Source organism: Oncorhynchus mykiss, chromosome 19 (assembly GCF_057628025.1).
Source record: "Oncorhynchus mykiss isolate SJ-2025 chromosome 19, ASM5762802v1, whole genome shotgun sequence".
Classification (NCBI taxonomy): Eukaryota; Metazoa; Chordata; class Actinopteri; order Salmoniformes; family Salmonidae; genus Oncorhynchus; species Oncorhynchus mykiss.
Window position 1 is genome coordinate 31,269,153 of NC_143040.1, and position 18,854 is coordinate 31,288,006.

An 18,854-nucleotide genomic window follows, 5' to 3' on the forward strand; every position below is an offset into this window, starting at 1 on the left:
AAGTACATTCAAACTCAGTCTTTCACAATTCCTGACATTTAATCCTAGTAAAAATCCCCTGTTTTAGGTCAGTTAGGATCACCACTTGATTTTAAGAATGTGAAATGTTAGAATAATAGTAGAGAGAATGATTTATTTCAGCTTTTATTTCTTTCATCACATTCCTAGTGGGTCAGAAGTTTACATGCACTCAATTAGTATTTGGTAACCATTGCATTTAAAAAGCCAAATGTTTCAGGTAGCCTTCCACATGCTTCCCACAATAAGTTGGGTGAATTTTGGACAATTCCTCCTGACAGAGCTGGTGTAACTGAGTCAAGTTTGTAGGCCTCCATGCTCACACACGCTTTTTCAGTTCTGCCCACACATTTTCTATAGGCTTGAGGTCAGGGCTTTGTGATGGCCACTCCAATACCTTGACTTTGTTGTCCTTAAGCCATTTTGCCACAACTTTGGAAGTATGCTTGGGGTCATTGTACATTTGGAAGACCCATTTGCGACCATGCATTAACTTCCTGACTGATGTCTTGAGATCTTGCTTCAGTATATCCACATATTTTTCTATCCTCATGAAACCATCTATTTTGTGAAGTGCACCAGTCCCTCCTGCAGCAAAGCACCCCCACAACATGATGCTGCCACCCCTGTGCTTCACGGTTGGGATGGTGCTCTTCGGCATAGAAGCCTCCCCCTTTTTTCTCCAAACATAACGATGGTCATTATGGCCAAACAGTTCTATTTTTGTTTCATCAGACCAGAGGACATTTCTCTAAAAAGTATAATCTTTGTCCCCATGTGCAGTTGCAAACCGTAGTCAGGCTTTTTTATGGTGGTTTTGGAGCAGTGGCTTCTGCCTTGCTGAGCGGCCTTTCAGGTTATGTCGATATAGGACTTGTTTTACTGTGGATATAGTAACTTTTGTACCTGTTTCCTCCAGTATCTTCACAAGATCCTTTGCTATGGTTCTGGGATTGATTTGCACTTTTCGCACCAAAGTACGTTCATCTCTAGGAGACAGAACGCTTCTCCTACCTGAGCGGTATGATGGCTGCGTGGTCCCATGGTGTTTATACTTGCGCACTATTGTTTGTATAGAAGAACGTGGTACCTTCAGGCGTTTGGAAATTGCTCCCAAGGATGAACCAGACTTGTGGAGGTCTACAATTTTTTTGGAGGTCCTCGCTGATTTCTTTTGATTTTCCCATGATTTCAAGCAAAGAGCACTGAGTTTGAAGGTAGGCTTTGAAATACATCCACAGGTACACCTCCAATTGACTCAGAAGCCATTACATCATTTTCTAGAATTTTCCAAGCTGTTTTAAAAGGCACAGTCAACTTAGTGTATGTCAACTTCTGACCCACTGGAATTGTGATACAGTGAATTATAAGTGAAATAATCTGTGTGTAAGCAATTGTTGGAAAAATGATTTGTCATGCACAAAGTAGATGTCCTTACCGACTTGCCAAAACTATAGTTTGTTAAGAAGAAATTTGTGGAGTGGTTGAAAAACAAGTTGGACAAACCATTTTCCCCAACTCTAGAACATTTAAATCTTGACCCCCCTCCCACGCCTCCTCTCGGTTGCCATTGTGTGAAGCTCTCCCTTCAGAGATGCCCCAGTCTCTCAAAAGCCACATTGAGAGTTCAGCAGACGCTAAAGCAAACACCAGAAGCTACTAGATAGGAAATAGAGTCGACTAAGTCCACAAACTTTTTTGTCTCTGGGTTTGGAGAGTTTGGGGGGGAATGACAAAAATGATAAATCACTTGGAAAAGATTGAAACGGGATGATTCTGTTTTAGCTATTAAATATAAAATATCCAGTGTAATATAAATATCACGTGAATGTTGTCTTTGTTGGTTTTACTAGCTACATAAAGTAATGGGATTACTCTTTGGTCAAACTTTGTGGAGATTTTAACGTTTTTTTTTTTGCCCAGTAATTACATGAAATGCTCTCTAAAAGCATGAGGGGGTATTGCATGCTAAAAATGATAAATCACTTGGAAAAGATTGAAAAGGGATGATTCTGTTTTAGCCTAATGGTATAAATATCACGTGAATGTTGTCTTTGTCGGTTTTACTAGCTACATAAGGTAACGGGATTACTCTTTGGTCAAACTTTGTAGAGTTAAAAAAATAATAATTACCCAGTAACTTAATGAAATGCTCTCTAAAGCATGCATGCTAATATAAAATCATAAAGGAAAAAACGGAGTTGTAGACGTCTGAAACATCCATAACACCTAATACAATCCTGCAGATGCACCCTATGCAACACAATGGGGCCAAAAAATACCCATATGAGCAGATTGACTGAGCAGTTAACATAACACAAAATCACTCTTCTCATTACAATACATAACCACCACATCCCCAGTGTCAATTTCCTCAGTAAGACAATAAATACATTTAGAGGGTTTCGTTTTTGCGACAACAAAATGTGTCTTCAAGGAATTTAAAATGATAATTTCAAGTGGATGTAGCTAAGAGAGAAGAAGATAAAGTTGTTACCTGATGTTGGCAGCTGCAAGGAGAGGTCTGAGACTGGGTCACACAGATGCAAACACACATACTGTATACACACAATGTACTATCTCACCCAAGACAGTGCACACAGTGCACACTGGCGTGTCGTCCAGCAACACACACACCACACCTCGTCTTTCGAGCCTTCTATGTCAAAGGAAACAGTGGACAGTGGACCACAGCAAAGGAGACGGTCAACTGAGTATAGCCAAGCAGGGAAGCGAGAGAGAGAGCTTATTCAATCAAACCCGTATGGCAGAATATTACGCGCAAGCTCTTATTTCCTATGGTCAACTAAAATCACCCAAAATGGTTTACAATCACAAGAATGGATGATACACTGACGAGGCCGGTGGCACCTTAAAAGGGGAGAAAGGCTCATAGTAATGTCTGGAATGGAATCAATGGAATGGTATTGGACACATCAAACAGATGGTTCCCATGTGTTTGATCCAGTACTTAACAAAAAGTATGTGGACACCTGCTCATCGAACATCTCATTCCAAAATAATCGGCATTAATATGGAGTTGATCCCCCGATTGCTGCTATAACAGCCTCCACTCTTCTGGGAAGGCTTTCCACTAGATGTTGGAACATTGCTATGGGGATTTGCTTCCATTTAGCCACTAGAGCATTAGTGAGGCCGGGCACTGATGTTGGGCGATTAGGCCTGGCTCACAGTTGGTGTTCATCCCAAAGGTGGTCGATGGAATCATCTAGAATGTCATTGTATACTGTAGCGTTAAGATGTCCCTTCACTGGAACTAAGGGGCCTAGCCCAAACCATGAAAAACAGCCCCATACCATTATTCCTCCTCCACTAAACTTTACAGTTGACACCATGCATTGGGGCAGGTAGCATTCTCCTGGCATCTGCCAAACCCAGATTTTTCCGTTGGACTGCCATATGCTGAAGTGTGATTCATCACTCCAGAGAAATTGTTTTCACTGCATTGTGCATGGTGATTTTAGGCTTGTGCTGCTGCTCTGCCATGGAAACCCATTTCATGAAGCTCCCGACTAACAGTTATCGTGCTGATGTTGCTTCCAGAGGTGTTTGGAACTCAGTAGTGAGTGTTGCAACATAGGACAGACAATTTTTACGTACTAATCACTTCAGCACTCCGCAGTCCTGCTCTGTAAGCTTGTGTGACCTACTACTTCGTGGCTGAGCTGTTATTGCCCCTAGACGTTTCCACTTCCACAATAACAGCACTTATATTTGACCTGGGCAGCTCTAGCAGAGAAGAAACTTGACCAACTGACTTCTTGGAAAGGAGGCCTCCTATGACAGTGCCAGGTTGAAAGTTATTGAGCTCTTCAGTAAGGCAATTCTACTGTCAATGTTTGTCTACGGAGTTTTCATGGCTGTGTGCTCACTTTTATAACCTGTCTGCAACTGGTATGGCTGAAATAGCCAAATCCACTGATTTGAAAGGGGAGCCAGATACTTTGCTATATATAGTGTACCTTTCCATTCACTCCATTCCAGCTATTATTATGAGTCATCCTCCCCTCAGAAGCTTCCTGTGGTGTGAACACTCATAAGCATTGTGTTATGTAGTAGGTGGGTAAGAGGGGAAGGCCACAGTCAGGACCAAGTTAATGTAGGGGTTTACCGGGACTGAAGCCCCTGTGCCCAGGAAACAGCAACAAATATATATACACAGTATATATTATATATGTACTGCAACTGCCAACCACAGAAGAACTCAGGAGCCCACTCTCAATGAGTGTTGACAGCCTGTTGCTGCCTGCTGCTGCTCTGCGAATCATCAGATGGGGGAAGGAGAGGAGTTAGGGGGCCCACGTGGGTAACTGGGGGTCCTGCCTTGATTGGGTAACTTATTAATAAAAAGTTTTAAAAATAACTGCAAAATAAGTACATGAGACTGGTCAATTGTGTGAGTCATGTGTCATTCATAATCCAATCAGAAAGCATAAAATAAAACAACAGCACGAGCAACAACTTAAACAAACAATACTCGAACTGACTGGTTATTTTTCTGCTCAACACAAAGGCACGACAACCAAAATGCCTGCAATCAAGCATATCAACCCATTGGCGGAGTGGGTGCCTTGAGCTGCACATACTTTGAATTTGGTTGGGGTAAATACTGTAAACTGCTGCCTTGAGACAGATTCACGCTTGTGCAGTCAATATTTAACTTGCTCCAAATCCACTTGGCAATGGCAGATTGTTTACATCAGGTTTACAACCAAATTAAAATTGTTTAATTGAAACCCACAAAACTCTTTTTGGTAAGATGTGGTCTGCCCATGCACAAGCCACAAAAGCATTATGGCTCAATTATGCCAATGTTAGTCAGTCTCTTCTAAACTCAGCAAAAAAATAAACGTTTTCTCACTGTCAACTGCGTTTATTTTCAGCAAACTTAACGTGTACATATTTGTATGAGCATAACAAGATTCAACAACTGAGACATAAACTGAACAAGTTCCACAGACATGTGACTAACAGAAATTGAATAATGTGTCCCTGAACAAAGGGTGGGGAGGGTGGGTGGTCCAAATCAAAAGTAACAGTCACTATCTGGTGTGGCCACCAGCTGCATTAAGTACTGCAGTGGATCTCCTCCGCATGGACTGCACCAGATTTGCCCGTTCTTGCTGTGCAATGTTACCCCACTCTTCCTCCAAGGCACCTGCAAGTTCCCGGACATTTATGTGGGGAATGGCCCTAGCCCTCACCCTCCGATCCAACAGGTCACAGACGTGCTCAAAGCTCAGTCTGATGATGCTGTAATACACTACCCCAGACCATGACGGACCCTCCAAATCGATCCCGCTCCAGAGTACAGGCCTCGGTGTAACACTAATTTCTTTGACGATAAACTCAAATCTGACCATCGCCCCTAGTGAGAAAAAACCGTGACTAGTCAGTGAAGAGCACTTTTTGCCAGTCCTGTCTGGTCTAGCGACAGTGGGTTTGTGCCCATAGGCACTGTCGTTACGGTGATGCCTGATGAGGACCTGCCTTACAACAGGCCTACAAGCCCTCAGTCCAGCCTTTCTCAGCCTCTTGCGGACAGTCTGAGCACTGATGGAGGGATTGTTCATTCCTGGTGTAACTCGGCCAGTTCTTGTTGCCATCCTGTACCTGTCCCGCAGGTGTGATGTTCGGATGTACCGATCCTGTGCAGGTGTTGTTACATGTGGTCTGCCACTGCGAGGACGATCAGCTGTCCGTCCTGTTTCCTTGTAGTGCTGTCTTAGGCGTCTCACAGTATGGACATTGCAATTTATTGCCCTGGCCACATCTGCAGTCCTCATGCCTCCTTGCAGCATGCCTAAAACACGTTCACACAGATGAGCAGGAACCCTGGTTATCTTTCTTTTGGTGTTTTTCAGAGTCAGTAGAAAGGCCTAAGTTTTCATAAGTGTGACCTCAATTGCCTACCGTCTGTAAGCTGTTAATGTATTCGACCGTTCCACAGGTGCATGTTCATTAATTGTTTAGGGTTCATTGAACGAGCATGGGAAACACTGTTTAAACCGTTTACAATGAAGATCTATGAAGTTATTTGGATATTTACGAATTATCTTTGAAAGACAGGGTCCTGAAAAGGGGATGTTTCTTTTTTTGCTGAGTTTAGAAGTGTCTGAGGAAGATAATCGCACTCTGGTCATCCATAACAAGGCTCTAATGCACTATGCCAAATGGATAAACTTGAGATTACTTTTCAGTGTAACTTGTGGAACACAATACTCCAACATTTTAAGAATACAAGCATTCACTTCAGGCAGTCCAACTGGACTTCTCGAACGCTGTTCATTTGGTGGTCTCAATATGTTTTGTTGCTGGGCTCCGGAATGGATCAGTTTGATAGCTTTGAGGCAAAAGGAATACTCCCAGCCTGTGTAGTGATTCGGTCTAAAAAGTAGGCCAAGCAAGTACCGGCAAACCCCTCAAAGGATTGAGAGGACCCAGCAACCCAGTTAGCAGACACCTGGTTTTCTATCCAGTTACAGTTATGTACAATAAAAAATATTACATGACATTACATTTCAAAACACTTTTTACAACACATTAAGTGTGTGCCACTACTCTACCACCACATATCTACAATACAAAATCCATGTGTACGTGTGTGTAGAGTGCGTGTGTTAGCATCAAATATCAAATCAAATAAAAGTTTATTTGTCACGTGCGAGGCTACATACTGACACCAGTCAGTCAGACTGATTGAGGTAGTATGTACATGTAGATATGGTTAAAGTGACTATGCATATATAATGAACAGAGAGTAGCAGTAGCATAAAAGAGGGGTTGGCGGGTGGTGGGTGGGACACAATGCAGATAGCCCGGTTAGCCACTGTGCGGGAGCACTGGTTGGTCGGCCCAATTGAGGTAGTACATGAATGTATGGAGGAGTCGGGGTGGGGAGGGAACACACAATGCAAATAGTCCGGGTAGCCATTTGATTACCTGTTGAGGAGTATTATGGCTTGGGGGTAAAAACTGTTGAGAAGCATTTTTGTCTTTGACTTGGCACTCCGGTACCGCTTGCCATGCGGTAGTAGAGAGAACAGTCTATGACTGGGGTGGCTGGGGTCTTTGTGTATGTGAATGTGTACAGTGGGGAGAACATGTCACATGTCACCTTAGTGCTTTTGTTATGTCTTTGTTTTAGTATGGTCAGGGCGTGAGTTGGGTGGGTTGTCTATGTTCCTTTTTCTATGATTTGAGATTTCTGTGTTTGGCCTAGTGTGGTTCTCAATCAGAGGCAGCTGTCATTCGTTGTCCCTGATTGAGAACCATACTTGGGTAGCCTGGTTTCACTTTTGAGTTGTGGGTGATTGTTTCCTGTGTCTGTACCATACGGGACTGTTTCGAGTTTCGTTTGTTCATTCACGTTGTTGTTTTGTATTTTTGTAGTGTTCAGTTTTATATATACACTCACAAAGCATGTAGAGGTCTGTAATTTTTATCATAGGTACACTTTAACTGCGAGAGACGGAATCTTAAACAAAAATCCAGAAAATCACATTGTATGATTTTTAAGTAATTAATTTGCATTTTCTTGCATGACATAAGTATTTGATCACCTTCCAACCAGTAAGAATTCCGTCTCTCACAGACCTGTTAGTTTTTCTTTAAGAAGCCCCACTGTTCTCCACTCATTACCTGTATTAACTGCACCTGTTTGAAATCGTTACCTGTATAAAAGACACCTGTCCACACACTCAATCAAACAGACTCCAACCTCTCCACAATGGGCAAGACCAGAGAGCTGTGTAGGGACATCAGGGATAAAAATGTAGACCTGCACAAGGCTGGGATGAGCTACAGGACAATAAGCAAGCAGCTTGGTGAGAAGGCAACAACTGTTGGAGCAATTATTAGAAAATGGAAGAAGTTCAAGATGATGGTCAATCACCCTCGGTCTGAGGATCCATGCATGATCTCACCTCTTGGGGCATCAATGATCATGAGGAAGGTGAGGGATCAGCCCAGAACTACACGGCCTGACCTGGTCAATAACCTGAAGAGAGCTGGGACCACAGTCTCAAAGAAAACCATTAGTAATACACTACGCCTGTCAGGATCTTTCAAAATCAAACCCAGAAGCAGACCAGGACAAGGAGAGTAGGAAGAAGGTGAGTATTTATTTACAAGTGAATGTGAATGGGTAGATATATCCAGGTGGCGTAGCGGGCAGCGGTGGTAAATTGATGGGAGTAAATAGGTGGATCCAATGGGGTAGCGGAATCCTCCGACGACCAGGCGGGAATGGGGTAAATGATCCGGGTGAGTAACTGAAGACAGAACAAACGGAGGTAAGTTTAAGGCAAGCAATACGTAAAAAACAACAAAACAAATTCTATCCAACTTGAGGCTGATACTATGGCACAACATACTGTTCATGGCTAACGATCCGGCAGGGAATGGATGTCAGGTCAGAGCTTTTGAAGGGGAGAGGTGATGATCAGGACAGGTGTGCAGATTACTGATGGGATACAGGTGCGGGTGAACATCGATCTCCCAACAAGCTAATTCGCCCGGCAACCAGACAGGGTGCATTCCAGGACACCGGAGACACACTCCAGGACAGAAACACAGGCAAACACAGACTCAGGAAGCGGGATTCGTGACAGTACCCCCCCTCCGACGAACGCCACTGGGCGGACTACCTGGAGCGCCAGGGTGGAGGCGGAAGAAGTCACGAAGCAGGTCGTCATCAAGGATCTGACGCCGAGGAATCCAACTCCTCTCCTCTGGACCATATCCTTCCCAATCCATGAGATATTGGAAACCTCGACCCCGCCGTCTGGAATCCATTATGCGGCGCACCATGTAGGCAGGACCACCTCCGATCATCCGAGGAGGAGGAGGACGAGGAGGAGGGGGCAACAGAGGACTGAGGAGAACCGGCTTGAGGCAGGAGACATGAAAGGTGGGGTGTACTCAAAGCGTTGCCGGCAATTTGAGTCGGACCACAACAGGGTTAATGATTCTCTCCACCACAAACGGACCAATGAACTTTGGTGACAGTTTCCTCGACTCAGTCCGTAGAGGAAGATCCCGTGTTGCCAACCAAACCTTATCTCCGATGGTATAAGCGGGAGCAGGAATACGGCGACGATTCGCCTGGATCTGATACCGGTCAGAAACTCTAAGGAGGACCTTCCTGGCCCGATGCCAGGTCCGGTGGCAACGACGAATGTGGGCCTGGACAGAAGGAACCAAAAGATCCCTCTCCTGAGAAGGAAACAAGGGAGGTTGGTATCCGTACAGGCATTGGAAGGGGGACATCCCAGTGGCAGATGAAGGAAGGGTATTATGGGCATACTCGACCCAGGGTAATTGAGATGACCAAGAGGTGGGATCAGAGGAGACAAGACAACGCAGCGTGGACTCCATCTTCTGGTTGGCTCTCTCCGCCTGACCATTAGATTGTGGGTGAAATCCAGAAGTGAGACTGACTGTAGCTCCAATGGCCAAACAGAAGGATCTCCAGACAGCAGAGGTAAACTGAGGACCACGGTCAGAAACAATGTCACTGGGCAATCCGTGGACCCTGAAAACCTCCCTAACCAGGATCTCGGACGTCTCCGTGGCAGATGGAAGCTTGGAGAGAGGGACAAAATGAGCAAACTTGCTGAATCTGTCCACAATGGTCAGAATGACCGTGTTCCCAACAGAAGGGGGCAATCCCGTGACAAAATCCAGGGCCAGATGCGACCAAGGTCGCTGAGGAATAGGTAGGGGGTGAAGAAGCCCAGAGCTGGGCCGATTGGTACTTTTGTTCTGAGCACAAACAGGACATGTGGCAACAAACCTCCGGGTATCTTCTCCCATGGCAGGCCACCAAAATCGTCTGCGCAGTAGCGCCATAGTCCGAGCAACGCCAGGGTGACAAGCTATCTTGCTGGCGTGGGACCACTGAAGAACAGCAGGACGGACCGACTCAGGCACGAACAACCGACCGGGTGGACCATTACCGGGGCCGGGCTACGTCCGAAGGGCCGCCATCACATCCTCCTCAATCCTCCATGTAACGGCTCCCAAGACAAGGTTCTGGGGAAGAATCGTCTCAGTCTTGGCCCCACTCTCATCCGTCTTGGAGAACATCCGGGACAAGGCGTCCGCTTTGCCGTTCTTCGACCCAGGTCGGAACGTCAGGGAAAAATTGAAGCGTCCAAAAAACAAAGCACACCTGGCCTGACGGGAGTTGAGACGTTTAGCCGATTGCACGTAAGCCAGATTCTTGTGGTCAGTCCAGACCACAAACGGTTGCTCCGCTCCCTCCAACCAGTGACGCCACTCCTCCAAGGCAAGCGTCACAGCGAGAAGCTCCCGGTTACCCACATCGTAGTTTCTCTCAGCTGGTGAAAGACGACAAGAGTAGAAGGCGCAGGGATGGAGTTTACCGTCAGTGGAGCTACGCTGGAACAGGATGGCGCCCACCCCCACATCAGACGCGTCCACCTCAACAACAAACTGACGGGAAGTGTCAGGTTGAGAGAGAATCGGCGCGTTGGTGAATCGGCTCTTCAAGTTCAGAAATGCTTGGTCTACCTCAGGAGTCCAACAGAAAATTCTGGTGCAAGACGTCAGAGCAGTTAAAGGGGCGGCCACCCGGCTGTAATCACGGATAAACCTCAGATAGAAGTTTGCAAATCCCAGGAATCTCTGGAGCTGCAATCTCGTACCGGGCCAGACCCAATCCCGAACCGCCCGAACCTTCTCTTGGTCCATCTTGATCTCACCCCTGGAGACGATGTACCCGAGGAAGGATGTAGTGTGGGCGTGAAAATCACACTTCTCTGACTTCACAAACAGACGGTTCTCCAATAACCGCTGCAGGACCTGCTTAATAACATGCTGGATGTGGCTGGAAAGCTCCTTGGAGAAAATCAGGATGTCATCCAGGTAAACGAACACAAACAGACCGATCATATCCCTCAGCACGTCATTCACCAAACCTTGGAACACTGCTGGAGCGTTGGAAAGTCCAAACGGCATCACCTGGTACTCGAAATGTCCCATAGGTGTATTGAATCCAGTCAACCACTCGTCCCCCTCTTTGATCCGAACCAGATGATACGCATTGCGTAGATCAAGCTTCGTAAACACAGTAGCACCCTGTAAAGAATCGAAAGCGGAGCTCATCAAGGGCAAGGGGTACTTGTTCTTGACCGTAATATCATTCAACCCCCGATAATCAATACACGGTCGAAGAGAGCCATCCTTCTTACTCACAAAAAAAAATCCAGCTCCAAGGGGTGATGACGAGGGACGAATGAGACCTGCAGCAAGAGACTCCTTTATGTAGGTCTCCAGGGCTTCCCGCTCAGGTCGAGAAATACTGTATAACCGTCCCTTGGGAAAGGCAGCTCCACGGAACAGCTTAATTGTACAATCATAAGGTCGGTGGGGAGGAAGTGACTGAGCTTTCTGCTTACTGAACACCTCACCCAACTCGTGATATGTTTCAGGAACCAAGGACAAATCAGGAGGAGCAGACTCACTGACCCGACTGGGGACAGCATGAGAACAGGCAGTCCTGAGGCAGTTAGCATGGCACTCAATGCTCCAACTAGTTACCTTACCAGTCACCCAATAGAACAAAGGATTGTGTTCTCTTAGCCAGGGGTATCCAAGAACCAGAGGAACATGGGGGGAAGGCAAAATGAAAAAAGAAATAACCTCTGAATGATTCCCCGACAACAACATCTTAACCGGTTCAGTCCTCATAGTGATCCGTGCCAGAATACTGCCGTTCAGAGTGGTTGCTTCAATGGCTTCCGGTAATTGCTCCTTGGAAAGCCCCAGCTGTTCCACTAAGTCGGCATCAATGAAGCTGTCATCGGCACCTGAATCGATGAAAGCGTTAATCGCTAAACTCTGATTCTTATTTATGAGGGTAGCAGGAAAACGAGGTCTGACAGGGCTCGTGAGAGGTTGAAACTGGCTCGCTAACAAACTTCCCAAACTTAACGAGCCGAGCAGTTTAACGGGCGCAGAGGACAAACAGAGATGTAATGTCCCGAGCTACCACAGTAGAGGCAGCTGTTGGTCTCACGTCTACGTTGGCGCTCGTCCTTAGTTAACCCGTGCCGCCCCACTTGCATAGGTTCAGGATCTGGCGGCAGGACTCCTCAACTAATCCCGTGTGAAGGAAAATGATCAGCCCGTTCTGGTCCACTTCCTGACCCGAATGGTAACCGAGTCTCAGATTGATTAGATGGACCCCACTGCTTCTCCCTCCTTCTCTCTCGGACTCTATTATCTACCCGAATAGCTAAGGTGACCAAGCTGTCTAGATCACTAGGCTCTGGATAGGATATCAGCTCGTCCTTGAGTTGCTCCGACAACCCCTGGTAAAAAGCCGCTTGTAGTGACTCCTCATTCCAACCACTCTCCACAGACAATGTCCTGAACTCGATCATAAAGTCTGCCACACTGCGAGCTCCTTGGCAAAGAGTGAACAAACGTTTAGCTGCGTCCTTACCTCGGACTGGATGGTCAAAAAGCTTTCTCATCTCTCCCGTGAACTCCTGGTATGAAGCCATGCAGGTCTCCTGTCGTTCCCAAACGGCTGAAGCCCATTCCAGAGCTCTTCCACGCAGCAGTTCAATAACAAAGGCTATCCTAGCCTTGTCAGTGGCGTAAGAATGGGGCTGCAGATCAAACACTAACCCACACTGCATAAGAAAGAACGGCATCTTCCCAAATCCCCTTCATATTTATCAGGCGTCGGTACCTTGGGTTCACGGAAGGAAACCGCACCAGACACGGCAGGTGAGATGGGTGAAACAAGACGGCGCTACAGGAGATAGCGGGTTCAATCCAGAACTTATCTGCTAGCTTGACACAAATCCAGGATCAGCTCAGTTTGCCGGCGATTCATTCGTGGTGAATGAATCGCCGGCAAACTGAGCTGATCCTGGATTTGTGTCAAGCTAGCAGATAAGTTCTGGATTGAACCCGCTATCTCCTGTAGCGCCGTCTTGTGTTGTCCCAATGTCTTCCCCTGCTGGGTAATGGCATGGCAAACGGAGTCCAGGTCCGCTGGGTTCATCCTTGGCCGGATCGTTCTGTCAGGATCTTTCAAAATCGAACCCAGAAGCAGACCAGGACAAGGAGAGTAGGAAGAAGGTGAGTATTTATTTACAAGTGAATGTGAATGGGTAGATATATCCAGGTGGTGTAGCGGGCAGCGGTGGTAAGTTGATGGGAGTAAATTGGTGGATCCAATGGGGTAGCGGAATCCTCCGACGACCAGGCGGGAATGGGGTAAATGATCCGGGTGAGTAACTGAAGACAGAACAAAGTTTAAGGCAAGCAATACGTAAAAAACAACAAAACAAATTCTATCCAACTTGAGGCTGATACTATGGCACAACATACTGTTCATGGCTAACGATCCGGCAGGGAATGGATGTCAGGTCAGAGCTTTTGAAGGGGAGAGGTGATGATCAGGACAGGTGTGCAGATTACTGATGGGATACAGGTGCGGGTGAACATCGATCTCCCAACAAGCTAATTCGCCCGGCAACCAGACAGGGTGCGTTCCAGGACACCGGAGACACACTCCAGGACAGAAACACAGGCAAACACAGACTCAGGAAGCGGGATTCGTGACAACGCCGTCATGGATTAAAATCCTGCAGAGCACGCAAGGTCCCCCTGCTCAAGCTAGCGCATGTCCAGGCCCGTCTGAAGTTTGCCAATGACCATCTGGATGATCCAGAGGAGGAATGGGAGAAGGTCATGTGGTCTGATGAGGCAAAAATAGAGCTTTTTGGTCTAAACTTCACTCGCCGTGTTTGGAGGAAGAAGAAGGATGAGTAAAACCCCAAGAACACCATCCCAACCGTGAAGCATGCAGGTGGAAACGTCTTTCTTTGGGATGCTTTTCTGCAAAGGGGACAGGACGACTGCACCGTATTGAGGGAAGGATGGATGGGGCCATGTATCTCGAGATCTTGGCCAACAACCTCCTTCCCTCAGTAAGAGCATTGAAGATGGGTTGTGGCTGGGTCTTCCAGCATGACAACGACCCGAAACACACAGCCAGGAGTGGCTCCGTAAGAAGCATCTCAAGGTCCTGGAGTGGCCTAGCCAGTCTCCAGACCTGAACCCAATAGAAAATATTTGGAGGGAGCTGAAAGTCCGTATTTCCCAGCGATAGCCCCAAAACCTGAAGGATCTGGAGAAAGTCTGTATGGAGGAGTAGGCCAAAATCCCTGCTGCAGTGTGTGCAAACCTGGTCAAGAATTACAGGAAACTCTGGAGGATCTCTGTAATTGCAAACAAAGGTTTCTGTACCAAATATTAAGTTCTGCTTTTCTGATGTATCAAATACTTATGTCATGCAATAAAATGCAAATCAATTACTTAAAAATCATACAATGTGATATTCTGGATTTTTGATTCCGTCTCTCACAGTTGAAGTGTACCTATGATAAAAATTACAGACCTCTACATGCTTTGTAAGTAGGAAAACCTGCAAAATCGGCAGTGTATCATATACTTGTTCTCCCCACTGTATGTGTGTGTCTGTGCCTGTGTGTGTGTGTCTCTTCGCAGTCCCTGCCATTCCGTAAGGTGGATTTTAGATCTGATTCTACTGCTTGCATCAGTTACCTGATGTGTAATAGAGTTCCATGTAGCCATGGCTCTATCTAATAATCTGCGCCTCCCATTGTCTTTTCTGGATTTGGGGATAACGAAGAGACACCTGGTGGCAGGTCTTGTGGGGTATGCATGGGTATCCAAGCTGTGTGTTAGTAGTTTAAAAAGACAGCTTGGGTGGGCCCCCATACCCATAAATTATCACTCTTTGCGAATGACCTTATCTTATTTCTAACAAACCCAGAACACTCCCTCTCTCACTTGCAGATCCTACTACAGTGTTATAGTTCTTTCTCTGGATATAAAGTCAATTTTGATAAAAGCGAAATCTTACCGTTGTCTGTCTTTGACCATCATGCCATCAAGCACAAGTTTCCTTTTAGATGGTCGCCTATGGGCTTCACATATTTGGGCATAATGGTGGATGGTAATCTGAACAACCTCTATAAACTCAATCTGGCCAGTTTGTTGCAAAAGGTAGAGGGTGACCTTTGTAAATGTATGGACTTACCTCTGACTCTACTGGGTAGAATCAGTGTAATTAAAATGAATGTCCTGCCCAGATTTCTATATCTGTTTCAATCTCTCCCTATCCCTGTTCCCGTAGCATTTTTTTCCTCTCTCGACAAGCTGACCAGACGGTTTATCTGGCACAGCAAAACCCCTAGGGTTGGCCTGGATAAACTGACCCTTGATTACGGTCAAGGGGGCTTAAACGTCCCCAATTTTAGAATGTGCAGCCCAGTAGTACAGTCTAGGTTTCTGGCTCAGAGGTTTGACAATGGTCCCTCTCCCTCATGGTTGAACATTGAAAAGCTTGAGGTAAACGATGACACTGGGGCAGAATTGTTTTACAAATGGGACAGAAAATCTATAAAAACCATCACAAACAACCCTTTAATCATACATTCTGTCCTGGCATGGTGCAAACTACATGAGCTGTTCGGAGGAGGGGGATTCCTTTCCCCTAAAACCCCTTTATGGAACAATAGATTGATTCCTATGTTTTTCCAGAATAGTAACTTTAGACCATGGTCTGATAAGGGGATCACTCTTCTGGAACATTGTTATGAGGAGGGAGTTCTTATGTCTTTTGATCAGCTGAAACAGAAATACCACTTGCCTAACAGGGACTTCTTTAGCTACCTACAACTACAAAACTTTATTCGGGTGACTCTCAAGGGACAATGGAACCTACCTAAGATGTCACCTATTGAACAACTCTGCCACACAGACCAACGACTGTTCAAGACCATTTCCCGTGTATACGATGCTCTTATGTCAGGACTAACACTGCATGAGCTAGATAAACCCCGACTTAGATGGGAAAAAGATCTGGGTATTGATCTTGATGAGGATCTATGGAGTGACCTATGCAGGGATGGTGTTACATCCACATTGAACTCCAGATACAGACTGATCCAGTTTAATTTCCTCCATCAGCTCTATATCACCCAGTCATCTAGACTGCACAAGTTCAACCCTGATATCTCCTCCCTATGTTTTAGATGTGGCTCAGATGAAGGAACATTCCTCCATTCCACTTGGCAGTGTTCAAAACTACACGGTTTCATGCAGGGGGTATGCCATACCATATCCTCAATTCACGGGGTTGCATTCCCTTTAGACCCGGAGGTCTGTCTACTGGGCAACTTTACTAACACCAATCTTAGGCAAAGCCATACTATAAAGCTGACAGAAATATTGCTAGCGATTGCCAAGAAATGTATTGCCTTGAAATGGAAATTGGATTCCTCCCTGCCAGTTGCAATGTGGCTATCGGAAGTTAATAGTTGTATCCCTTTGGAGAAAATCACTTACTGCTTGAGGAATAAGTTAAAGGCATTTTACAGAATTTGGCAACCTTTTATTGACTATATGGAGAATCTCCCCCCACATCTCATTGATTGAATATCTATATAATCCTCACATAATATTTCACACGTAATGTATAATATGTAGCCTACGGCAAGTGATCCAATGTCTCATTATTGTTATTTTTTTTCTTATTGTATGTTTGTATATATAATTATAATTATAATTATTTTTTGTTATGCTCGTCTGTTACTGTTACTTTGTCCTATCGTTGTCTAATATCTTTTCAATTTTGTTTTCAATGTTCTTAACTGGAAAATGCAAAAATAAAATATATATTTTTTAAAAAGACAGCTCGGTGCATTCAGCATGTCAATACTTCTTAGAAAAACACTAAACGATTTGTATCCAATTCCCCGGCTGGAGGATTACATTGATAGGTTTGGGAAAGCTCAGTATGTCTCAAAGTCGTATTTGCTGAAGGGATACTGGCAGGTGTCCCTGTCAGAACATGCTAAGGAGGTATCTTCCTTTGTGACACCAAGAGGGTTTGCATCGGTGTCTGGTTCTTCCGTTTGGGATGAAAAATGCCCCAGCCACATTCTAACGTTTGATGAATACTGTGACGGCAGAGTTGAGCAATGTGGTCACTTACATTGACAAAGTGCTAGTTTACAGCGACTCATGAGCAGAGCATGTGGACCATATATGTGGATTGTTCCAGTGTTTGGAGGGGGCAGGGTTGGTGGTAAACTTATCCAAGTGTGAAATTGCACAGGCCCAAGGTGACCTTTTTGTGTCATGTGGTGGGGTTGCAGAAGGTGAAGCCAAGGGCAGCCAAGATCCAGGCCATAATTGACTTGCCGATGCCACGGACACGGAAGCAGTTGTTGAGAGTTCTGAGAATGAGTGGGTTCTATCAGAGATGTTTTCCCAACTTTGCAGCGGTGACTGAACACCTGACAAATTGAAAAAAGGGGCCAGGCTTTGCTGGACAGAGCAGTGTCAGCAGGCACTGGAACAGGTCATGGCCATCTTATCATGGGAGCCGGTGTATGGGGCGCCAAATTTCACAGTATCATTCAAGCTGTTTGCTGTTGCATGTGATGTGGGGGTTGGGGATGTGTTGCTGAAGAAGGACTCGTCTGGATTCGAAAAGGTTATTAGCAGTGGTTACCAATCAGTCGAGGGCAATCGACTGGTCGGCTTTCCTAGTCGATCGCCAAACATTTCTGTAAAAAGCCCAACAATAAAGCCTTGTGTTCCTATTTTTGTATTTGTTTCTGGCTGTTTGCTGTAGGAGCATTTGATTCAGCAGCCCTGCGCGCTGGGTAGTAGTAAACTCTGCATACTCAGTTGGCCCGGAAAGCAAATCAAGTACACCTATAGGCCTACCAGTGGCCAATCAGATTGCTCAGATCACTGTGTCTGGTGCTTCCACGAGCACACAGCGAAGTTGACTCAAGAGAGACTAGAGAGAGACTGTAAACGAATACAGCAAAGTGCTGCTGTTATAATGAGTCAGTTAATGTTTAAGATTAAATCAGTACTGTCAACACTTTATTCAAATTTTTATGCCATAAAAAGCCCTCTCCCTGTCCACTCATGCTAGAAAGTGTATCGATTGACTTGCATTGTTATTAACACCTTGTATCTTTCTAATATCAAGGAGTATTTAAAAAAAATCTCTCTCTCTCTCTCTCCTGAGACTGACCATCCAATGCAGGCACCATCAGTCCAGTAAAAAAAAAATTTAACAAATGATTTCAATGTATTTCTTCACAAGTAATACAACAAAAGATCAATTACCATCATTGTGATCATATACTGTACATGTCACGCCGGAGCTGTCCACCTGAATCTCCGGGAAGCAAACACGCTGTCCCCCAGGTACACCCACATCCAACACCGACCTCCCATTAATACTTTCACGTCAATGCACACACTTAGTCAGGTTACCGGACAACTAGGCAAGCCTACACTGGAGTATGCTTCAGGGGTTCTTCAAATTTAAACTGTGGGGTATCCTCTATAAGTTCTTCGAAAAAAAACGTTTAAAATGGTTATTCAAAGAACCCCTTTTAATGGATCCTCGAAGAACCTTTTGAATAACCTTTTTGGGTACATTTTTTTACTCCCCCCTCCCTTATTGTTAATAATATTCATAACAATAACAACAATGTCACAATATTTCAGTTGTCAGTGTTTATTATGATATTAGTGGCAAAGCAAAATGTAAAAATCCAAACATGAGGTAAACTCCCAGCCGAGGCCCAAGTCCAATGGACATATCCTTTTGCTTGTTCATGTTAATGTGTTGATGTTCTCCGTATCCATAGCCAGAATGATTTTGCAGTGCATGGTGATCAAGCAGGTTTCCTGTTATATTCATCAGAGGTGTA

At 45.3% G+C, this 18,854-nt stretch overlaps 1 protein-coding gene across 1 annotated transcript in view; it reads right to left on the reverse strand.

Moving 5' to 3' along the window:
• LOC110498673 (uncharacterized) overlaps positions 1-9,891 on the reverse strand; it is a 33,927-nt gene extending 24,036 nt beyond the window's left edge. The window contains 3 exon segments of the mRNA XM_090209694.1: positions 8,688-8,928; positions 9,481-9,661; positions 9,836-9,891. Of these exon segments, the coding sequence (XP_090065820.1) occupies positions 8,688-8,928; positions 9,481-9,661; positions 9,836-9,891 (478 nt within the window).
• Between the last annotated feature and the right edge of the window lie 8,963 nt (positions 9,892-18,854).